Consider the following 25,077-nt stretch of genomic DNA (forward strand, 5'->3'; position numbering starts at 1 on the left):
TTATGTTCTTCTTCTTCTTAATTAATTCCTTTAATGATCAATTATGCAAGTATATTACAAATAATAAACTGGGGGGCTGCTCCAATGTGAAATGGAGCAGTTCCCCACTGGTGGTCGACTGGTACCACCTTCTCTCAGGGGTAGAGGCAAGTATACCTCAAGGATCTTCTTTGTTCTGGCACCGAGGTGATGGAATGAACTTTCCCTATATGTCTGAACAGCAGAGTCACTGGCTATGTTTAAGCGACGGGTGAAGACCTACTTCTTCCTAAAACACTTAAAATAGCATTTTTCCAGATTTGCTTAGTCTTTTACATTTAAAAAAGGCCGATTTATCTTAAATTGTAATCTACGATACTAGTATAAATTTATTAATTGATACTCAAAGCACTTTTGTACGTCGCTCTGGACAAGGGCGTCTGCAAAATGGCAATAATGTAAATGTAATTATTGTTTTCACTTAGAAAAAAAATATTTAATTACAACAGCAATCTTAAGTATTTACATTTATAGAAGATTATGCCATCCATTTTTTTGGACTACAATTATGAAAAGACTTTCCCAACACTTTCTCTTGAAGTCAATAAGAAAAGCAATTTATTTGCACAAATTACTCTCATTTACTTGCACACTACAAAACCTGTAATTATTGCTGTTATTGCAAATTTTGTAAGAAGTCATTTATTACATTTTATGGAAGGTAATGCAGTTATACACACTTTGTAAAAGTTTCTGAACACAGGAAAGATTTTAGAAAAGAGGAGTTTACACTTTTATAAAATGACAAGGTTGGACTTATGAGAGAGAGAGAGAAAGAAAGAGAGAGGCTGATAAGTTAACAAATGGTGAGCTTTCGGTAAAGACAATAACAACATTCAGCCTCTAAGGTTTTCAATTCACACTGCAGGTTTGACAGGGTTTAAAATAACAAAGCTGTGAAAGCTATTGCACAAACTGCAACTGTGGGTGTTGATTCAAATGTTTGGGGTCATCACATTGAAAAATGCATCTATGGTCAAGTCACAAGAGATAAGTTTGCTCAGTTTCCTGGAAATGTGCCAATGCTTTTATCTCACAAAAAGGAAAAATAAGAATTGTTTATTTCCTTAAGAAATTTGAATGGCTCAACATGGGTAAACAATGTAAATCTTCAGGTCTGTTTAGGTGTAGACAGTGTCATTCTAAGAATTTGCAAAGTTACACCCATGGCCTGTGGAGCTTTTTATAATATAAAAAAGTGAAACAAAAAACCTAAAGACAAAACACACAATTTCTGCAGCTTCGGGTGCATAATGCTACAAAAAGTTATGGTGTATTGGTAATGAAAATACACAAATTAGAGCCGAGGCAGGGCGTCTCCGTGAGAAACCGTCTCTGGAACAGAATTTGTGTACCGACACGCTCTCAGAACTTTCTCAGCATCTTACAAAACCATTTTCCCCTCATATAGTTTAAAACAAGTCAGAGTCCAATTATCCATCAAAACCATTATGCTTTAATTGTGTAAAGCATTCAACAAAGAAATTCCACACCAAACCATTTTATTCAGAGCTCTACATTATCTCATGCAAAAAAATAAAATAAAAATGCAGTTCAGACAATATGTTGATAAAGTTAACTATTTTTATACTTAAAAGTAAATGTCACACTTTTTAAAAACACATTACCGAGAATCTGTGTAAGAGCCCGAAAATAAAATGCATCTTTATAACGCTTAGTGTCCGATGTTTGCTTCTTCAGTTCTGTACAGCAGCTACAAGCCTAAAGGAGTTTAACAAGAAGGAACTCATGCATAATAATAAACGCATATGCCTTCGTGTGCTTTAAAGGATTTACAAAATTGTGATTGTGGATATATCCTTACTATTTTGCATAGAATTTCAAAATGAAACACTATTTTTGTCCTTCGCTAACAAGTATATTTTTAAAAAAAGTTAAGTTTTAAAAATAAAAATAAAAAGAAGAAAAAAAAACCTCCATCTTATGCTGTTACAGCAATGTAATCAACTGTGAAATGTAATTACTGTTACCACTCTGAGAAAAAATTGACTTAATTACTACAGGAATCTACATTTAACTTTAAACTATCTACATTTATAGACTATTATGCAACACATTTTACATAATGGCAGCTACAAAACGATTTTCACATTTCTTTCTCTTGGAATTAATAAGAAAAGCAGCATCGCTTCCTCCATTGGAAAGACTGTTGTGTAGAATAAAACCTAAAGGCATTACACCTCTGACTGCCACTAGAGACTTCTTTCATTACATAAATGTAAAATCACTAATGTGTACATTAATATACACCTTACAGCTGAAACTGCAGTTAGAGAAAATGAGTAAATGCCTTAAAAGAGAAGTAATTTTTTTAGGGTGATATAATGATTGAAGCAAGTATGTAAAAAAAAAAAAAAAAAAAAAAAAAAGGATGTATTTACAAAAAGGATTCTGGGTAAGACAGATTTCCAGTGGCTGATGTACACGAGCTTCCATTGTCCCAAAAGTTAAAAAAAAGCAACACCGGACACCAAGAATGAAACTGTTGAAAATAAAAACAATGAATATTTGGGATTGTTTTTCAAGACCTAATCAAAAACATCCAAAACCAGCATCAAAACAGCTGCAATCTACATTTTACAAAAAAAAAAAAAGAAAAAAAAATATGTAATTTTTTTTCTTCTTTAAGTTACACACCATATTAGGCTGTAAGCCTAAACAGCAACAAACAATCAGATGTGTGTGGACCCAGAGACATGATAAAATAAGAAAAAAAGAAAAAATATATTTAATCTGTGTTACTATAATTAAATAGTAATCAAAAATAAACCACTAATAGAGCACCTTATTTCGTTTAAAGGTAAAACAAACTTAATTCATCAACAATTTATTTTCTGGCAGAACTCCCATCTTTTTTTTTTTTTTTTTAAGATATCAAGTAGAGTGATTGATAGACTGATAATTATTCGGACAATGATACAAAAACCCCTTCAGTAATATTTTATCTCTTGTGACCAGAGTACTATTTAATATCATAAATTCTCACTATTATATTACCTGCCACGCAAATCAAGAATATATAGAGTACATGTGCTGTTCTGTGTAATTTCAGTCACACACTAAAAAAAAAAAAAACTGGCCTGCCAGTTCCACAGATTCCTGACTGGAGCTTTAAAACCTCACATAAAATTTTATTTGTGTCTGATATTAGTGTTTTATTTCTTGCACAGCGACTCCAGGTAGCCGATGAACCTGCGCAGGTTGACCCTGACGTTGTTCAGGACGCACAGTTGATCTCGGCTGTAGGTGCCTCGGCCTTCCTTTCGGATCTGTCCAAAAAAATTAAATATGAGAGTGAATTAGTGTATGTTTTTTGTGCCTGAGTACTTAGAGCAATTTCAGCTGTATTTGAAAATTACTTACAAGATCCTGTCAGATTATATGATAATCCTCTAATAAAAAAATGACCATGTTTACATCTGTTTACATCAATCAGCGTGATCCAAAAATTATCTTGTGCAGAAACGGGACATCCATAAACAAAAACAAAGTGATGCTTGACATTATATATAACCATTAGTATGTTCTGGTAACATTTAACCATCGTCACTAAAGTATTTGGAGCTGCCCCACACTTAAGTAACAATGACAAAAATCGGCTGTTTTTGGTGTCTAAGCTCTAAAACAGCTTATCTCGAAGAATTGATATATGATGCCTGATTTTTTTGGACATAGACGAATGGGAAACAAATAAGACAGTATAAATCCAGCTTGTACACCTTGGCAGTGAACGCAGGCTGGAGGGACCTAAGCGCTGTGAGCAGGTTAATGTTTTGTGCTGCATGCTCCGCCTCCTCGCCGTCTGCAAAAACGTCGAACAGAGCGTCCAGTGCCTCTCCACTTGCCACCAGATTCACGTCTTTTGACGCTACACTCAGCAGTGCGTTTCCTATCAGCTACAGAGACAAGATAACCAGAAAACTCATAATAAAGCTTTATTACTGATTCAAGATGAAAGTCATAATAAAACGGAGATGTGTACCTCCAGGGTCTCAGCGGATCCCTTTTCTTTAGCCAGCGTACTTCCTGTGATGCCCAAAATGGCCAGAGCGTTGACCCTTACACTGACCACATCACACTGCATTGCTGCTTCACACACGCTCATCAGCTGCTGTGGGCTCATACACTGCAGACACACACAAAAATCTCTTAAGTTTATTACAGAGCCACAAGAACTACATCTACAGAGGGAAAGAACAAAGTATATTAATTCTATTATATAATGACCTTCCATAAATTGCCTCAGAGTTTAAGTGATCTAGTGATCTAGTGATCTAGTGATCTATCTATCTCAATCAGTATATGGAATACATGGGTTCAGGCGCTGGTAAGGACTCTACTACATATTAGAACACTGATGATGATCAATTTCCAATGACTCAAGCTACTTACTAACTTGCTGAGAGCCATTTTTGTAGCTGAGAAGCTTCAGAAAATATGAAGGCATTTCCAGTAGGGGACCAGAATTTTGCAGGGGTGCTCCTTGGTTTTTGCAGTACAGAAGTAAGATTTTTTTCCGGAAGCGAATGTTTCCGGGTTTTGCGATTGAAACAGACCGTAAAAAGGCCAAATCCCTGATAGATCTCCTAAATACTGAACGAGAGAGCTGACTGAGACACACCCATAAGTCACATCAAAAGTGTTCACGTGTGTTTGATTAAAAAATAAATAAATAAATGTTGACAGAGCACTTGATAATATTCTCATCTCCTATGACTAACATCAGCAATTACAAATATTAATGAAAGAAAATCTAATCATTTAGTTAATGATGTTAATTTAGGCCAAATTAAGACATTTATAGGAATCAGTTAACTTTTTTTTAGTATCTTGGCAGATCATTATATCTTAAGTGAGTTAATTAGGAGAGACATAGAAAGAGAAAAAGAAAGATAAAGAGGGCATGAGAGCACATACAAAAGCTCTTTGGAGAGCTTGAGATAGAATCTTAACAACAAATGCATCCATTTAAAATGCTGAATTGAAATACAGGCCGCCTTTAATCTCTGTAATCATGGTCATGGTCTGGGATTTAGACTCTCAGTATCCCCTCAGGCGAGGTTAAGACTTGACGTGTGAATGCATGCACTAACACAGAGGCAACACGAGCAGCATTGTTAACATTCTCACATGTGCACGTCTTGCGTATGTTCAGAAGATTTAAAGTGATGGTGAATAGTTGGCAGTTCAAAGTAGAAACATCAGGTCAGGTTTTCATGTCGACCTTTAATATGTTATAAACAAGTTATAAACCAATCCGCATTTCTTTATAGGTTTCTTATCGTAAAATTGAAAACTATGACCTTGTTATATGTATGAAGATTTTAAGAATGGACAGTTGGACGGAAATATATACAATTTTAAATGATATTTTTTATTAAAGATATTAAATCTTAAAAAGTCTCCATTAATTAAAATGTAATGTTTTGTAGCTTTTCATATGACTTTGACGGCCATATAAGTATCTATAAACATATTTAAAAGATATGTGTTTAAAATACCCCTCTATGCCAATAGAAAGCATGTTTTTTTTAACTACATCATTATGCACTTCAGTATCTCCTCAGATTTTCTGTCTAATCAAACACTTCCTAGAATCTTAAGTGTCCTGCCCACAACATAGAATAAATCCTGTTGTTATTGCTCAGGCTCACATTGTTAATACTTGCTTGTCAAGTACGTATTAGCCCAGGCTGAATGGTAAGCTAAATGCTATTTGCTTTATTTTAAATTTTTTTTAAAAGGGAGAGGAATCACCTGCCCTGATTTTCTGTCAAAATATGTTGACAGATTGAATAATGCTGCGAGTCTCAGAGATTTAAAATGTACGGAAGGGTAAAGAAAAATAAACACAAAATAAATAAACACAAAAATGAATAAAAATTATTCAGAAAACAAAAATATATATTGTCTAAAAAATATATATATATATATTTATAAATACAATTCTATATCTGTGAGAATACACGCAGAACGTATCCTGACCTGAGGGATATTTTTGGAGGCCATTATTTGGAGCAGCGAGCGCATGGCACTGGTTACGGCCTCCAAGAACTCATCATCCTTCAAAACGTCTGCAACATCAATCAGAATCAGAAATCAGAAAAAAAAAAAAACATCTGCAGCAAAGCTAACAACAACAATTAAAAACTGACCGCTTTCTTCTTACTCACTCACTCACTAGCTGATACATATACACTGTATGGACAAGTTAGTGGACACCTGACCATAAGATTCGAAAGTGCTTTTTGAACATCCTTCAGCGTTCCAAATTCATCCAAAATTTGTTCAATAGGGTTGAGGTCAGAGCTTTATAGCAGGGCAATAAACTCTTTCCACTCCAAACAATCTAAAGAATACCTTCATGGAGCTGGCTTTGTGCACAGATGTGCCATCATGCTGGAACAGGTTTGGGTCTCCTAGTTCAAGTGAAGGGACATTTAAAGCTACTGTTCCAAAAGACATCCTATGCACTTGTGTGCCTCCAATGTTGTGGTTACAGTTTGGGAAAAGAACCACATTTGGCTGGAAAGGATGTTTTTTTTTTTTGTCCATATAGTGCATTATGTGGAAAAAAATAAAACACTGGGTTTGTGCAATCATGGAAACATTAGCAGCATCAAAGTGCTGTAACAAATCTGCGTTACTGTCATCACACTAATCATTTTATTGAAATAACAATAAACTCAGGGATAACTTTGCACTTAGCCAAAACTCTTGCAAACAAGTTTTAATATATATATATATATATATATATATCACATCACTGCAGTCTTGTATTTCTTTCTATTAATAACTACAATGTTGAGGAACATGTTGGTGAAAAACAAAGTTTGTTCCTGTTACCGCTTGGATCATTACAAGTATAAACAGCCGTTTTCCCTTTTCTCCTAAACCTTTTCTTTTTTTATAGGTTCATGTAAAATGCGCACACTGAAGCGGTTCTTCCAAAAAATGGAAATGTTACCATAAGATTTTCAGAATTGTCAAGATTTTTTTTTTTTTTTGCCTCCCTAAATTCAAGAGAAAATGAGAGGCGTGATGTGGCATTCAGCAATAAATGATCAACTATTTTGTTTGGTATATTGCTGCAGTATATGCCGAATAACACACTGCAATCTGAGCAGAGGAAAAAACAACGTCAGGTAATCAGGTATTATTTTCGTATAAGTACGCTCTCCCGTCTGTGATCCAAACCTTCCACCCAATCAGACTCGAGAATGCATCAAATCTGAAGTATAACGTAAAGCAAAAACTAAATGAAATACTGTAAATTATGACATTTTTCACTCTCACTAAATCTCAGATTTCTTCTATTTTTCTCTCTCTATCTCACCAGCTGAGCTAAAGACCAGAGATGAGAGGTGCTGAGCGACGGCCTGCAGTCCTGCAGCTCCACCCAAACACTCCACATCCATCACAGCCAGCATGTTATGGAGACACGTCAGAGCCCGACACTGCACCCGCTGCATTCTGGGAACAAGAGCATGCATTTATTAAACATCATTTGCTCAAAGTCTAATTACCCAGAATAGCTATTATAGACAAAAAACAAGGAATATTTTCATTCAGGAAACAGAACAATTGACAAAGCAAATGTACTTCTTAATGAGGCACGTCCACGCTGGATTCCTACCGCAAACCTCCAGAGCAGCATGGCTGGGAAACTCGGCTTTCTTCAGAACCTTAAAGAGGTGCGAGAGATGGAGGGATGAAATAATAATCTATGTAAAATAAAACTGCACTGTGAATAAAAAGTATTTTTTTTATTGTATTATATTGTTAAATATTTATTGTAATACTTCCTGAAATACAATTATACACACAACTAATGAAAAAAACCTACAAGGAGACCAAGCTGTAAAGTAATCTTACGGGGCAATAAAACTAGCTCATCAATTAGGACAATAGTAATTGCACCCAAGAAGTAAGGAAGGTTTAGTGTGCGTGCGAGTGTGTGCATGATAGCTGATTTGCTGCAGTGGATAAGCTGCATTGCTGGAAAATTAAGCACCGCCATAATGAGGTGCTCTTTCACTATTTAGCCACTATTTGTTGTCTTCAGCTCTGTGCTTTTTAATTAACATTTATCATCATGCTGACATGATTAAGAGGAAATTCAGTATTACTGGTTCTCTTTTGGCATAAAAGTCTACATTGAGGTTTTTAAAGCAGGTCAGAACTTGTTTTCTAAAACGTCACGAAGTGAAGGCACGATCAAATCAGACCACTTTCCAAACAGAAGGTAGTCGAAAGGATCGTTTTGGTCCGAGATCTCAGTTTTTGCATTTGAGAGCTAAAAGGTAACTATCATAGCACAGACGCGGGTGGGCTAATAAATCATTTTGCATGCTTAGCTTGCTAATAAAACTTACATCAGAAAAGTAGCGATCTTATACCAGAAGAATAGGACAATTTATAATGGACGCTGTTCAGATCACGGATGAACATGTGACTCGTGGCAGGTTTAAGGCACTTTGTTCATTTTCCGAATATGATTAAATAGAAATTAATTTGCAGTGTGTGTGTGTGTGTGTGTGTGTATATGTTTCACCAGTTGTGGTATGCTGTAGTTCAGCAGCGTGGTGTGTAACTCGGCAGAAAGACAGAGAGGAGAGAAGAGGCTGGAGTTCCCGTCTGCAGAGATCTCGCTCTCGTCACTGCTCGACATCTCCTCCCACTCATCATCAGAGGGTTCTACACACAAACGCGCACACACACCTTAGTTTTTGTCATTCTCCCCTTGTCTCAAATCATCTCTGATCAGCCATGACGTCGTCTATCTGTCTCCTGTCTCTCTATCTTACACGTACCATCTGAGCAACACATGTTGACGATGATCTCCAGTGATGTTTGCTGTGCCGTCAATAGTGCTACAGCTTCTCTCAGCTCTGGTTTGTCCCTCTGAACATACACACACATCATATTTCTCTTATTACGGTACATCACCTCGCATCGTCCTCTATATGTATATACATCTCTGCAAATCATTCACAAGAGCTTAATTTTCTCACAGGCAGAAACGCAGCAAAATCTCTCTCAGGCTTTTTCTTGTTCCTCTTTCCTCTGTTCATCTTTAAATCTCCCTCGTCCATCTCTTCTTCTTCCTGCGTGCTAGCTCCGTCCTGCTGCTCCTCCGTCCCCGATGACTCTGGATTAACCATGTCACTGCTGGCCAGGCGACTCGACACCCTCTGCCACAAATCTGGGATCATCGATCCAGCGTCCCCACCAAGACTGTGTGCCAGAGTCTTCACCACAGCTGAGAGAGCCTCGGCCTGACGGGAGGAGGAGAGGGAGCTCTTCAGGTTCCACACGGTTCCTGAGAGAACAAAGGGAAAGGCCATCAGTTTAAACACACTTTAACAAGTCTCCTGCTCAAAATACATGGCGAAATCATCAAAGAATAAAAAACAGACATGATAACAATTCAGAACCAGTCAATTAGACACAAGAGTGATTTAAAAAAGAGCGTCAGGTGTGTGCAGCAAGCATTAAGGCGAGGCGAGGAAAGGTAAAACAAGGTATTCAATATAATGGAGGTTTTTTTTTTCTGATACAATGTGTAGACCTTTCTATTTCTTTAATAGTGCTGCACAATTAATTGTACCGGAATCGCGATGTCGGCTTGTGCGATTGTATATGATGGAAGATGTTGCGATTTAATGAAATAAGTGCATGTGTGGACACATACATTCTGAGAACAGTTTGCAGACTTTCCACGCTGCTAACAAAACAAAAAAAGAACAGCTAGTCTCAGTGTTGGCAGTGCGGTCAGTGTGTGGTCAAGTAACTTTCAGGTACGCGGTGCGGAGACCAGTTAAACATGGATGCAAACAGACACTGAACTGGTGGCCCAAAAAAAACCAAACATGCTACCTCTGTTATATGGCATTATTTTTAGCTTTATGGCAGATTGACGTACCATCACCTGGCAACCTCAATTGCCTAAATTCAAGTATGTAAACATGTACTGTATCTTAAACTTCGGCAGAAAAACAGGTAAATAATTTAAATTGGTGTGGGGTAGTGGCAGGGCGTTCCCTGTTTGTTTGGGCAAAATGTTGCGAATGTGTTATTTTTGTGAAAATGTTTATTTATTGTTTTATTTATTTCCGCTGTACCTTGGAGAAACATTGTGTACATTAATACAAATGTTATTTTATTTTGGAAAGAAAAAAAAATCCTTTTAAAAACCTTTATAGTTTTACAAAAACACATTTCAGCATTATCAGTAATCAATGTGTAATTTCTTTGATAACCAATCGAGTGAACTCATGATACCATTTATTATATTGCAATATCGACCACAATGACATTTTCCCCGAACCATGCAGCCCTAATCTCCAACATAAACTTATACCACTACTAACCCTTAAAACTCGCATCTCTCACTGATCTTGATTTCTTCTCTATAAAGGAGCTGCAGTGATCTTATAATGACTATGTGCGTTTCGAAAATGATTTGATATTCCCTTAAAGAGGAATTAAACATGAAATTATTTTTTTTAATCATCCCAAAAACAGAAATCAAAGAAGGGAGAAAAGCAAATGAATCTAAAATTAAAAGAAAATCTAAATAATAAATAATAGTAAAACTAAAAGCAAATCGTAAACTATAGGCAAAGAAGTAAAAACTTATTCTTAAAATGAATTCTTTCATTTTTGTAACAAATTAAAAAATTCTATTTAAATGGAAACTGAAACACTAGTGCGGGCATGCATGTACCCGTGTGAGTGTGTGTCTTGTACCTGCAGCTAGAGTGCGTAAGAGGACATGTTCCATACTGGAGTGTGCAGACAGCAACACGTTCTCTAATGCAGACAAAACGGCGCCATTCACACTTCCGGCCAGGTCAGAGTTATCCTCAGTCACTGTGTGTAAGCAGTGTGCTGTAAACATACACACCCACGACAGTTAAAACTAGGTGTGGGTGAGACTTCAAATGTGTATCCTGTCTGTCTGTACAGTCATCATATAGCATACCAAAATACTACTCTCCTAATCCCAGCCTTTGTTTTGTACTAATAAATCAGCAAACAAACACTCCGTGTCATGGTGTTCTAGAAATCTCATCGACAACAGTGTGGAGTGAGGAAGCAGCATTAATGTTACCATGGTTGATGTCCAAAAGTTTTTCGTTCCTCAGCAGTTATATTACAGCAACTTGCTTCTTACATAATAGTTTTTATCCATTTACAGTTACACTTAATGCTACGTAGAGTCCATGAACATGTTGCAGCTTTACCTCCGACACAACGTCCAAAATTGTTTCATTTGTTTATATGGAACATCAAACACCTCTGAACCTGTTGCTATAGAAACCGAACTGAATTAACCAAAGATCTGCCCTACAGTCTGAGCTGCTCTTATAGGAACCAACTCTGACCAATCAAAATACAGAATTCACCAATGACATAGTAGATATGAAGCGTGTGTGTGTTTGTGTTACCTGCTGATAAAGCGAGCTGGATGTTGTGAGGATGTTTTTCAATGCATGGCAACAGAACATCCAGGAGTCTTGCTCTATTAAACACTGACACTGCTTTACTGCTGCTCTCACTACACACACACACACACACACACACACACACACACACACGGTTAGCTATTTCATTTTTACATTTACACTAATAAATAAGAAGCAGGTTCAGGGTGTGTACCAGAGATTCCAAAGTAAATTCACAGCTTCATTTGCCACATCCTCAACTGTCGGTTTCTGGTCCTTCTTCACTGGGCTCGAACTCGCCTCAAAACCCATAAAACACTACACACATAAACAAACACACACACACACAAATATGATGTATGAGTTTTTGTAACCTTTTTCTTTTTCTTTATTTTCGTGTTTTTTATTATAATGCAGTGGTTTCCAACCCGGGGTTCGCAACCCCCACTAGGGGACGCCAAAGATTTCCGAGGGGTCGCCAAGTGCACTTTTGATTATTATTATTTATGTATTAATTTATATTTTAAGTGAAATAAGATAGATATGTTTAATATTCGCATTAACAGATTAGAATAAGCTGCTGTTATTTGTTCATCAGGTTTAGGAAGAATTAAAAGTGAAACCTGTTAGGAGTTAGGAAGAGAATCCTTGTGAGTAGTTGCAAGTTGAGGCTTATTTTGCTGTTTTTACATTTATTAGGAATGTATACAAAAGACTGTCACATTAAATGAAATGTGTCTGCTACAGTGGTGGGAAGTCAGGGCCAGCAAAGCCATCTCTGCTGGCCTAAACACCATCAGAAGCACTGACCTACATTTACAACCTAAATTCTAACATTTGTTCCATGAAATTGTATTAATTTATTCCCAACAGTTTATTCTCTTCATTTTGTAGCATTTCTCTTGGCTGCACTGCTTCCAGTATGTGCATGTCAGATTTTTTGTCCAATCAGATTTCAGCCTCTATGTGCTGCCATGTCAATCTAATCTGCCAGAGCTTTCAGAATCAGTAGTGCTGGTCATGTTCCTTAGGTTATATTAGCAATTGGTCTGTTTCTTTAACCAATCAATTTCATATTCGCCTCACAGGGCAGCTAGCTGGCCCAGAAAAACGTCAGCATTTTTCCGTCCTCTGATTGGTTGGTCAGAGGGAAACTGTTACAGCCAAGTTCGACTGGCAAAACACCTCTGTAGCTCTCTGCACACATTAATATATCCAAGTTAGACTTTTTAATGCCTAAGGAGAAAGAGAAATCGATTTGGTTTTGGACATACTTAAAAATACATTTTCAAGAAAAGCTAGACATCGTGAGGAGGTCGGCCCAAACCCGAAGCTAGCTAGCGTGTCTCAACCCGGGAAAGGGTTTGTTCACCACTTCCAGACCAGTGAACACGAAGGGGTACCGCTGGATTACAGCCTCTGAGGAGCGGTGCAAATTATAAGTCTGCATCTCTGGTGAGAAGGTTGTATTTTATTTACATTTTTATGTTTTTGACATTTTATTAGACAAATATTGGGTCTGAACTGCTCCAGATTATGTAGGTGCACAGTTGCGGTTGTAGTGTAGAGATTTGGAGTTTTAACTGGGTTTCTAGCCCAGGTACCAAATGCACGGCCTGCAACTGGTCTGCTTGTGTGTTTAAATTGGGTGGGGCATCGAGGTTGTTTAAAGTTCTAAAATAAAGGTTAGGAACCACTGCTTTAATGTATATTTATAATATATATATTTCTGTAAAGCTTCTTTAGGACCATGCCCATAACAAATACAATTAAATAGATATTTTGTCTGAAAAGAAAATAATAATTATTAAAAAAAATACAAGCCCAATAAAAAAGAAAATAATAATAATAATAATAATTATATATATATATATATATATATATATATATATATATATATATATATATATATATATATATATATATATATAATAATAAATTGTATTTCTTCAATAATATAATTTATATAAATATATATAAAAATATAGAAATACACAAACACACACACACACACACACACACACACACACACACACACACACACACACACACTAATATATATATTTTTAAAACAGTTACATTTTTTGGACAATAGAATTAGAAATGGCAAATTCTGATTGATCTGATCTCAGTCTGTGATGTCTGTCTGTGATTTCCAAAGCACATTTCCACCCCCTCAGTTTTCTTTACACACACACACACACACACACACACACACACACACACACACACACACACACACACACACACACACACACACACACACACACACACACACACACACAAGAAGCCACATCTCACCTCGTTCAGCAGTGCGATGATGGGCGTAAGGATGTCCTGCTTCACCATGTCCTCACACACTTCTGCTCCTCCACATGCACTCAGGTTCCTGTAACACAGCGACATTTCTTTACACATGAACACCAAACAGGAAGCTGACATTTCAAACATAAGTACTATTATTACTATTATAATGAAGTAAGAAAGTAAATTGTCCTTATGATAATCATCAAGCGCTCCGTTTTCTTAAGACAGACATGAGGAACATTTACTTACAATGATTCATAATAAACTTCTAGATTGAAATTTTTTAAGCATATAGATGAAAAGTTTAATCCCAATTGACTTCTATGAAACCTAAAACTCTGTATGTATTCTTACTTGATACTTACAATTATATGAAAACAAGTTATTTCCATGGTAAATCTCTTGGCAAATCCTTTACCAGTCCCGCCAGGATTTCACAAATTTTCAAAAAATGTTTTAATCAAAATGACTGCTATTGTGATGGTAATTATCTGCACATTTTTCCCCCTCAAATTAGGATACCATCATATTAAGTTCCCATAAGCAAAGAAAGCGTGAACACAAGAGATACAGCATGCAGTACACAGCCTTCCTCAGTCTTCACAAATCTAAGTCATAATGAGTTATAATAATCATTTTGCAGCGTTGTTAAGGCTAATAGATCGCTAGCTATACTTGCCTACCTTTTTCCTAAAACACTTAACCTAGCATTTTTCCAGGCTTGCTTTATCTTCAACATAAAAAAATATTAAATACTCAACAGAGTTGTAGGCTGATTTATCTTAAGTTTATAATTTAGCATACCAGTGAAGATTTATTCATTGATAAAGATTCAATGCACTTTTGTCCATGGCTCTGGACAACGGCGTCTACTAAATGCCATAAATGTACATTTCAAATCCTCAGGAACACTGTAATGCACGAAGAAAATACACACAAATGCACAGAAAGACAATAAAGACAATACTTGTCTTTAATGCAGCTATACTGTGTTTGTGTATATTAGGCAGGTCACCACTGAAGGCCTCGGTGTAAAACGCACAACCCGCCACTGATAAAGACAGCGTTTTGATGGTGATAACTCAATCACAGATCCAGAGAAGCTGGAGTCTAATTGCCAATTCGATCGAGTTGCTTAGCAGCGCATGTAAAAGCGTGCTGTACCTGAGCGCTCCAGTTGCCGTCTCTCTGACCGCCAGGCTGCTGTCCAGTAGAAGTGGCCCAATCCTCCTCACTGCGTCTCTGTGCAGGAAGCCTGGGATCGTCTGACTCTGCTGAACCACTCGGGAAATACTCGCACAGGCGTACTCACGCATATCTGCACTCGGACTCTGCAGCTGAGATACAGACAGGGACAGGGGGTCAGAGATACAGGAGGGATGGAGGTGAGAAAGAGACACATTACATTAAAAAAATTTGAGGTTTCATTTTCCTTCTGTCACCGATATGATTATTTTTCACTACTTTTGTATGCTTTTCCAACAGTTTATTTTAATTATTTTAAAAGTTAAAGCCAAAAGTAATACAAGAGGATAGTGTGATTTATTGTTCATCCTATATAATAAATTCAATTTTGAAATAATGAAATAAAAATCAATCGTTGTTTTACTCCTAAACCAAGTTAACCTGCTAACTTTTATTTGACACCTGTGCAAAAGTGATCAACTCCCTAAAACAGGTCTAAATTAAACCAGTTTTTGGTGATAATCCGTAATTTAAGTATAAAATCTCAATGTTTTACATAAAAATGAGGAAAATTGGCCATTTTCCCAGCCACTCTCCGGCACGCCCCGCCCTCTGCGCTGTGATTGGTTAATAACAAAGTTTGATTGACGCTCACTCGAGGATCTTTTCTACGAGCCAATAGTTGCACGAACACGAGCTCGGAATGCCCAATCAACACCGAGGAGGCTGTATCTATCCGAAATAGAAAGGGGAAAAATATATATATTTGCGGTCATACCTTTTCTAGTAATTCTGCATGCGGAGACTCAACTTCATCATCATCAACTTCATCTTCGGCGGGGCGTTTCACAGCTTTTACCGGAGGTAACTGCGGGCGCTTGAACCTCGTGTTCTTCGTCTTTCCCATTTTAACTAAAAACGAGTGAACAGACAGAACCTACTGCACAGGAACACACTCTGCCATGTGGAAGCTGGGTGCCGCTGCCGTAAACAAAAATCCACCGAAAAGACATCTGGACTGTCGCGCGCTGTCGCAAAGTTTGGTTCAAGTAATTTTGGCGCCATCAAGTGGCTAGATTGTGAAATTGCTTTAATAGTATTTTTAGTGCACACAAATGGCTTTAAATATACAGTGTTTAAATATTTAGTTTTTATAAATAACTCTTTAACACCTCATTTATTTTTCATGTTTTGCTTCCTGCAATTCTAATTCATTTCATTATTCTCATTCAGTTCATATTTCATACATATTATGTATTTATGTAGATATAGACTAAATATGGGTCTTTTTTAATAAAGGAGTTTCTTTTACATGCTATTATTTTCCTGCAATGTGAGATTTTGTTTTATATATTTTTTTGCATATTATAAATTGAATTTTAGATGTGATGTATTTTTTTGTATTTTGTATTTTTTATTTATTTTAATTTGGAATATTAAATTTTCTTTTTGACCTAACGCCATCTATGATTTAAACATGACTCAGTTATTTCGACACTGTAGTGCATTTTATCTTTACACATTATTTATTTGTATATTTTTACATTCATTTCATAAAAAACACAAAATTTGTGTTTATAATTTTATAATGGACTTCACCATATATTTTCTAATATGAGCCATTTTTTTGTAGTGCTTTTGCCTTAATCTTTCACGTAAAGTATTTTAATGAATACAATTTTTAGACAAGATGCCTGCAAGAAAAAAAAAAAAACTTTGTTAAAAACCTCTAATTCCAAAAGTGTGACATCATGCTGTCTGGTCACACTGCCATGAAGTGCAGTAAATGGGTTTTGCAGTGATGTCTGACCTTCTACAAGTTTTTTCCCATCTCTGCATACAGTACATCCGGAAAGTATTAACAGCACTTTACTTTTTCCACATTTTATGTTTCAGCATTATTCCAAAATAGATTCAATTCATAATTCTTCTTAAAATTCTACAAACAATAGCCAATAATGACAATGTAAAAGAAGTTTGTTTAAAATCTTTGCAAACTTTTTAAAGATAAAGCCTTTGCCACGACACTCAAAATTGAGCTCAGGTGCATCCTGTTTCCACTGATCATCCATGAGATGTTTCTACAATGTAATTGGAGTAAATTCAGTTGATTGGACATGCTTTGGAAAGGCACACACCTGTCTATATGAGGTCCCACAGTTAACAGTACATGTCAGAGCAAAAACCAAGCCATGAATTCTAAGTTATTGTCTGTAGACCCCTGAGACAGGGTTGTATCGAGGCACAGATCTGGGGAAGGGTACAGAAAGATTTATGCAGCATTGAAGGTCTCAGTGCGCACAGTGGCCTCCTTCATCCGTAAATAAAAGTAATTTGGAACCACCAGGACTGTTCCTAGAGCCGCCGCCCGGCCGAACTGAGTGATCGGGGGAGAAGGGCTTTAGACAGGAAGTTGACCAAGAACTCGATGGTCAATCTGAAAGAGCCTCCAGCGTTTCTTTGTGGAGAGAGGAGAACTTCCAGAAGAACTGCAACTCTCCATCGATCAGACCTGCATAGTAAAGTGGAAAGATGGAAGCCACCATTTAGTAAAAGGCACATGACTGCCTGTCTGGAGTTTGCCAAAAGGTACCTAAAGGCCTCTAAACCATGAGAAACAAAGATTGAACTCTTTGGCCTGAATGCCAAGCGCCATGTCTGTGGGGATGTTTTTCAGTGGCAGGAACAGGGTACATCTGTGATGAAAACCTGCTCCAAAATGATCTGGACCTTAAACTGGGTTGATGGTTCATTTTCTAAAAGGACAACGACTCTAAACACACAGACAAGATGACAAAGGAGTGGCTTTGGGACTCTGTGAGTGTCTTTGAGTGGCCCAGCCAGAGCCCAGATATGAACACGAATTAACATCTCTGGAGAGATCTGAAAATGGCTGTGCACCGACACTCTCCATGCAACCTGATGGAGCTTAAGAGTGTCTGCAATGAAAAATGGGAGAACTGCCCAAAAAATAGGTGCCAAGCTTGTAGCTTAAAACTCCAAAAGACTTGAGGCTGTAATTGGTGCCAAAGGTGCTTCAACAAAGTATTGAGGAAAGACTGTAAATACTTTATGTATATGCAATTTTCTTTATATTTATTTTCTTTACTTTTTTTCTCGTTTTTTTATTTTTATTTTTAATACATTTGAAAAGATTTGGAATGCACTTCTTATATGTTGTAATTATGGGGTATTGTTTGTTGAATTTTGAGGAAAATAATAAATTGAATAAATTTTGGAAGGCTGTGAAGACTTGTACATACATACTTGCACATACATAGAGATCATACATGCCCTGTATGATCTCTGGAGCAAGACCTTGCACAGACATTTTGAAGGGCAGTGGCCCAAAACAAATAAAAGGGTCCATTAAAAAGGGGTGGGTGATTAACACAAATTATCCAGTTGTTACAAATATACAATTAAAAGAGAAGGCAGCGCATGCTATATTAATTTCAGACTTTATTGTAAATGTTTTAACAGAACATCACAATTACACATAGCTAATAATAAACTATTTACTGTTTTACATTTTGATATTTGCCTGTTCCTTTTACAGAATAAATATTTTATTTGGTATTATGTCCTGAAATATCTCAATAACAATCTTTTATGATTTTATGATTTTTTTCCAAGTTTTTTGTACAAAAACAAACCACCAAATTGCTAATTGCTAACCACCAAATTGCTAATTCTGAGACTGTCATCTCCATTTTCCAGGGAAGGTCACAGAGATTGTGAGTGATGCCGAGAGGAGCGAGTGAGGGGCGAGAGGGGTGAGTGATGCCGAAGAGGGCAGAGCGGCAGTGGTCTTAGCTCTTACCAAGGCACTTTTATCTTGATTGCTCATTTTGGCAGGATGGCCACCTCTAGGCAGAACTCTGCTTAATGCAGATTTGTGCATTGGCACAATCCTGAGCTTTACAGGCAGCTCCTCATGCAGGTATGACTTCCTCTTGGCTTTGTTTTTACTCAGAATTTTTAGCTCTTAGATCATATATGGACAGGTGCAGTGGTGGACAGTAATGAAGTAAATGTAATTTGTTACTGTACTTAAGTAGCTTTATTGGGTATCTGTACTGTATTGAACTTTTTTTTTCAGGGAAACATTTTACTTCAACTTCACAACATTTCAAATTTAAATATCTTACCTTTAACGCAACGACATTGTGAAATCAGTCGTTCCTTTTTTATTTATGACTGGATAAACCGAACATACAGTTCAGTGTCAGTTCAAGAGCAAGCAGAACATTTTAAAAGCAATAAATGTTGAAAGATGCTCGACTTATTTACGTGATTGATTGAAGTGGTTTTGGGCTCATGATAATTTGAATAGATCGGTGTTTGACTCATAGCATTTTATTAATAGATTGGTGTTCTAAAAGTAACATTTGAGTCTTTTTACTTAAACTGAGTTGAGTCTTGTGACAAAAATGAAAATACAAACATTATAGCCATAATAAGTCACAGTACTTTGAAGACGTAAGTACATTTGAAGGCAAATTCTTTTGTACTTTTACTCAAGTGAAAGTTCAAAGGGACACTTTTACTTTTGTAATATTTTAGAGTGTATCTCTACTTTAAATCAACTACATGGTTTGTGTAGTTCGTCCACCACTGGACTGGTGTGTGTTTATCCAAATCATGTAAAATCAACTGACTTTGCCCCAGCTGGATTAATGTGTACTGTAGCAACATCTCAAAGATGATCCAGAGAAATAAGTTGCACCTGAGCTACATGTCAGTTGTCACTGTAAAGGGACTGAGTACTTATATTTCAGGTTTTTCTTTTTATTAAATTGGTAAATCCTTTTATTTTCAATTAGTGGAGTGTAAAATGTAAAGCATTTCAGAATAAGACTGCAGTGCAAGAAAATATGAAAGATTCTGAAAGCTTTCTAAATTGACTGTTTATACAAACATTTTTATATTTCTGTACATTTGCAATGATGCCACACATTTATATGAATTTACTTTACACTTTCAGGGCTTAACATGATGTAATGCAACAGCACGTTTCTTGGGTGAGCGCTCATATTTTGCTCTTATTCTACTGATTTAAAGTGAGGAAACTAGAAAACTACTACTAATAAAAAAAGAATATCTTTGACATACAGTGGGGCAAAAAAAGTATTTAGTCAGCCACCAATTGTGCAAGTTCTCCCATTAAAAACGATAAGAGAGGCCTGTAATTTTCATCATAGCTACACTTCAACTATGAGAGACAAAATAAGAAAAAAAAAAAAATCACGGAAATCACATTGATTTTTGATCACCTACAAAATAACAAGATTTCTGGCTCTCACATACATGTAACTTCTTCTTTAAAAGGCTCCTCTGTCCTCCACATGTTACCTGCATTAATGGCACCTGTTTGAACTCATCAGTATAAAAGGAGGTCCACAACTTTAAACAGTCAGACTCCAAACTCCACTATGGCCAAGACCAAAGAGCTGTCTAAAGGACACCAGAAACAAAATTGTAACAAGATACAAAATCTGGAATGGGTAAGCAGCTTGGTGTGAGGAAATCAACTGTGGGAGCAATTATTAGAAAATAGAAGACATACAAGACCACTGATAATCTCCCTCAATCTGGGGCTCCACTCAAAATCTCACCCCGTGGGGTCAAAATTATCACAAGAACGGTGAGCAAAAATCCCAGAACCACACGGGGAGACTTAGTGAATGACCTGCAGAGAGCTGGGACCAAAGTAACAAAGGCTACCATCAGTAACACACTACGCCACCAGGGACTCAAATCCTGCAGTGCCAGACGTGTCCCCCTGCTTAAGCCAGTACATGTCTGGGCCCATCTGAAGTTTGCTAGAGAGCATTTGGATGATCCAGAAGAGGATTGGGAGAATGTCATGTGGTCAGATAAAACCAAAATATAACTTTTTGGTAAAAACTCAACTTGTCATGTTTGGAGGAGAAAGAATGCTGAGTTGCATCCAAAAAACACCATACCTACTGTGAAGCATGGGGTGGAAACATCATGCTATGGGGCTGTTTTTCTGCAAAGGGACCAGGACGACTGATCCGTGTAAAGAAAAGAATGAATGGGGCCATTTATCTTGAGATTTTGAGTAAAAACCATCCTTCCATCAGCAAGGGCACTGAAGATGAAACGTAGCTGGGTCTTTTAGCATGACAATGATCCCAAACACACCGCCCAGGCAACGTAGTAGTGGCTTCGTAAGAAGCATTTCAAGGTCCGGGAGTGGCCTAGCCAGTCTCCAGATCTCAACCCCATAGAAAATCTTTGGAGGGAGTTGAAAAGCCATGTTGGCCAGCGACAGCCCCAAAACATTACTACTCTAGAGGAGATCTGCATGGAGGAATGGGCCAAACTACCAGCAACAGTGTGTAAAAACCTTGTGGAGACTTACAGAAAACATTTGATCTCTGTCATTGCCAACAAAAGGTATATAACAAAGTATTTAGATGAACTTTTGTTATTGACCAAATACTTATTTTCCACCAAAATTTGCAAATAAATTCTTTAAAAATCAGACATTGTGATTTTCGGGATTTTTTTTCTCATTTTGTCTCATAGTTGAAGTGTACCTATGTTGAAAATTACAGGCCTCTCTCATCTTTTTAAGTGGGAGAACTTGCACAATTGGTGGCTGAATAAATACTTTTTTGCCCCACTGTACAGTGCTTTCTGTAGTCAGATCAGCTGATCCCTGACCCATTTCACTGTTCCTTCCTGAAGAGTAGAGATTTCTTTCTTCTTTTCTTTTCTCGGCTCCAGCACGTGCCGGAGCTCTGCAAGCGTCCTTGGAAAGAAACCGAGAGCCACAAACTTCACCACAAATATGCGTTTCAAAATCAGCTGCACGCCACACACAGTGCTGAGGACGCGCAGGGAGGCTGAGACGAGTGTGAGGCGAAGCTGGAGACTGCAAATGAAATCGGGGCAGGATTTCAACACCACATGCATCTTAATGACACGAGGCACTGCAGTGGGCAGCCTACATCTGCTCTAACATGCACAAAGTTAATCATTCCCATTGTATTTATATTTATCACAGAAAAACAGGTCTGTTTGGGTAGTCATTATTAGTAGATAATATATAAAGCACATTTAAAGCAAAACAGGAAAAACTTTAAGCTAAGTACAGCTTTGTATTTAAATTCAATTTTTATTCTATATTTTATTGTGTCTTAATTTGAAAAAGCTGTAACACAACATGTACATCTAATATCCATCTGATGTCCATTTCGCACACTGAAGATGTGGTAAGTAAAATGATTACACACACTCCAAAAAAATACAAAATACTTTTTCACTGTCACGGACTAAGAAAAAGGTTGTAAGATTTCTGACAAGTAATAAAGCATAGAAATGTGCATCTTAAAGTGTCTCAGAGGCATAGCAAACAATCTGAGTTACAACACACACACACACACACACACACACACACACACACACACACACACCTAACAAATCTGCGGACATTTAACTCTTACACACACCCCTATTTTGATACAGCACTAGAATCAACATAAATCAATTTTTAGCTAGCAATTTGTGACCCAAATGTTGCAAAAAATCAAAATACTTTGGTAATCCTGCTTTACAAACACTATATGGACATAAGTATTGGCACACTTTTTCAGCCATATGTGGTTCAAACTGTTACCACTAAGTTGGAGGCACACACTTCTTTGGATGCAGTGTTCCAGCATGAATATATGGTGTATAAGAGTGTGGTCTTATAAGAAACACTGACTGCACCCCAGGCCTCCTCACCCTACATCATTATTTGAGTTTACTAACACCCTTGCAACTGAATAAACACAAAACTCCACAATCACACTCCAAAATCTAGTGGAAGAGCAGAGGACATTATAACAGCAAATAGGGACTAAATGTGGAATGAGATGGTACAGAAAGTACCTACAGTATGAATCGTATGTTCAGGTGTCCACAATATTTTCTTTGCAAAAGAGAAAGCCACACAGGAAAATAAATACCCAAACTAATTAAAGGTGTAAACAGAAACAGGTGTGAGCAATAAGGACATGTGAGGGAAACAACCAATTACAAGACATGGGTGGAGACTTGACGCGGAACCAAGACAAATCAAACGTTACAAAGTAAATACACGAGTGCTGTGAGATTTGGCATTTATTCACAATTGTTATGAAATCATTATTAATATCTCTTTAATAAAGCAGCTGTAATCTCATTTTTTGGGGGTTAAAACTACAAAATATGATGAGACATCACAGGACCACATTATTCAATACAACACAAAGCGATATGATAAAATATGATTCAGTATGATGCAATTATACAGTGCACAATGGTACAATATGATATTATACAATAGAATTCTCTATATCATACAAAATATAATACAATATGATATTGTATCGAATGATATAAGATATGAGTGAAATACAATATGATATGACATTATATGATAGTGTATCATGTGGTATAATTTGATACCATGTGATATATTACACCACATGGTACAAAATTAGAAAGTACAATAATATTTAATATAAAACTAAAACCGTGTGATATAAATACAATAAGTTTGGAATACAGTGTGTAACAATATGATAATTTATGATACACAAGTTTTGACTCTTCGACTCCTTGTTATTACGTGTGTTTGTTTGTAGCTCTGCATCTCTGCATCACTTGCAATTGATTCAAATTTCGGAGAAATTTGAATGTTCATTTAATAATTATTTATCTTATAATGCACACTAGGTAAGCTTTTATTTAAAAAAAGAACACCTGAACATGGATCGCAGAGTTTCACCACTAGATGGAAGCACCAACCCATGTTTGAGGCATCTGAGCCAGCTTCACCAACACCAACATCATTTCAGTTTTTCTCTGTATCAGAGAAAAAAACACATATGTTGATGTCCAAACGTCAGTCCTATCCTAAAGGACGACTCCTGGATCGATGCCTCTGCTTGTACATGCACCTGAACTGCCTGCTGTTCCTGAAGTACACCATCCTTAATGTGTAAAACCCTGCAGACTCTTTTCTGTCATTCAGTTCTTGTGATTCCCGTGCACAAACATTTGCAAGCGATTACCATGTAAAGCACAAACGTGAGCCGGGCTGAACTTCGTGCCCCCAGCTGACCTGTTCCACATGCCGTTTTTGCAGTGAAGTGGATTGAAGGAGACACGCTTGTTGTATTGTTTGGCAGGGAGCCTGCGCATTCTTGAGGATCTCAACCACAAGGCTTTGCAGCAGAACAGAGTGCAAAGGGCGAGAGAACACATTCCTTTTGTCTTTGCTGTTTTTTCAACTCTTATGTCATTTAGACAAAAGGACAACAATTGTATCGCTTTAATTACCAAATTCTGCATATGTAAGAATTAAGCTGTTTACATTATGCTGCTTATAAGCATTTCGACTATAGTGCTAATTAGAAATCACAGGTTTAAAATACGTAGTGCCCTAAAGTACATTATTGTTTCTATAGTAGCAGGTCATTTACAACAATTTTGTAAGGATCGACGTGGTGATGTTTTCTGTTGAAAAAAAAAGGAGTCTCCAGTGACAGCAATGTGTTAATGGTCAGTAAGTGTTTATGTTTTGCCAGTTTTTAAGAGAGACATAAAGCAAACCTGGTGAGGAAACAAGGCTGGTATTTATAGCTGCTATAACATAAGGGAATAAAAGAACTAACCTGTCTATAAATGGATGAAAAGGCATGACGTTGTTTATTGATATATGAAAAAAAATAGGAAAATGATCCAATTTAAAGCTCTAACAGTAAGTCTATTTTGTAATAGAGTCAGTGTTGATTGTTTTCCAATAACAACAATCTCAAAGTGTTGTATATCTCACTTAAGTGCCAATGAAATAAAAATGAAATAGTTTATGAGTTTTTTGTATGAGTCTCTTTGGTGTTGTGTGAACAAAAATAAGCCAGTATACATATTTTTTTAAAAAGCATCCAGTGTATCATTACTGTAATTGTTCTAATACATGATTGTTCATGTTTCAACCTGTGACTATAAAACCTGTGACCAGTTCACCCATTCATTCTTAATTCAGAAATTAGTGCAGGAAATTGATTACAGT

The 25,077-nt window shown here is 36.8% G+C and overlaps 1 protein-coding gene and 1 long non-coding RNA gene across 2 annotated transcripts; one reads left to right on the forward strand and one right to left on the reverse strand.

The window, feature by feature from the left end:
* Nucleotides 1-1,472: 1,472 nt before the first annotated feature.
* On the reverse strand, nucleotides 1,473-16,100 carry heatr3 (HEAT repeat containing 3). Its single transcript, XM_083550877.1, has 15 exons — nucleotides 15,781-16,100; nucleotides 14,982-15,154; nucleotides 13,812-13,899; nucleotides 11,725-11,828; nucleotides 11,514-11,623; nucleotides 10,813-10,953; nucleotides 9,075-9,382; nucleotides 8,874-8,964; nucleotides 8,615-8,757; nucleotides 7,663-7,745; nucleotides 7,397-7,533; nucleotides 6,046-6,134; nucleotides 4,043-4,186; nucleotides 3,780-3,956; nucleotides 1,473-3,329 (listed from the first exon to the last, which is right to left on the reverse strand). The coding sequence occupies exons 1-15, from the start codon at nucleotides 15,907-15,909 to the stop codon at nucleotides 3,216-3,218; spliced, it is 2,031 nt and encodes a 676-aa protein (XP_083407003.1). The 5' UTR covers nucleotides 15,910-16,100; the 3' UTR covers nucleotides 1,473-3,215.
* A 2,739-nt stretch (nucleotides 16,101-18,839) lies between these two features.
* On the forward strand, nucleotides 18,840-21,962 carry LOC310730612. Its single transcript, XR_014534866.1, has 3 exons — nucleotides 18,840-18,945; nucleotides 19,990-20,026; nucleotides 21,762-21,962. It is a non-coding gene; the product is annotated as an uncharacterized lncRNA (long non-coding RNA).
* The last annotated feature ends 3,115 nt before the right edge of the window (nucleotides 21,963-25,077 follow it).

The sequence above is a fragment of the Silurus aristotelis genome (genome assembly GCF_946808225.1).
Source record: "Silurus aristotelis genome assembly, chromosome: 9".
In the NCBI taxonomy this organism is placed as follows: Eukaryota; Metazoa; Chordata; class Actinopteri; order Siluriformes; family Siluridae; genus Silurus; species Silurus aristotelis.

Coding starts and splice junctions, on each gene's coding strand:
- heatr3 (XM_083550877.1), bottom strand. CDS start 15,909: ATGGGAAAGACGAAGAACACGAGGTTCAAGCGCCCGCAGTTACCTCCG. Junction 8,758..8,873: donor CAACATGTGTTGCTCAGATG/GTACGTGTAAGA, acceptor GTTTGTGTGTAG/AACCCTCTGATGATGAGTGG. Junction 7,534..7,662: donor TGGACGTGCCTCATTAAGAA/GTACATTTGCTT, acceptor TCTTGTTCCCAG/AATGCAGCGGGTGCAGTGTC.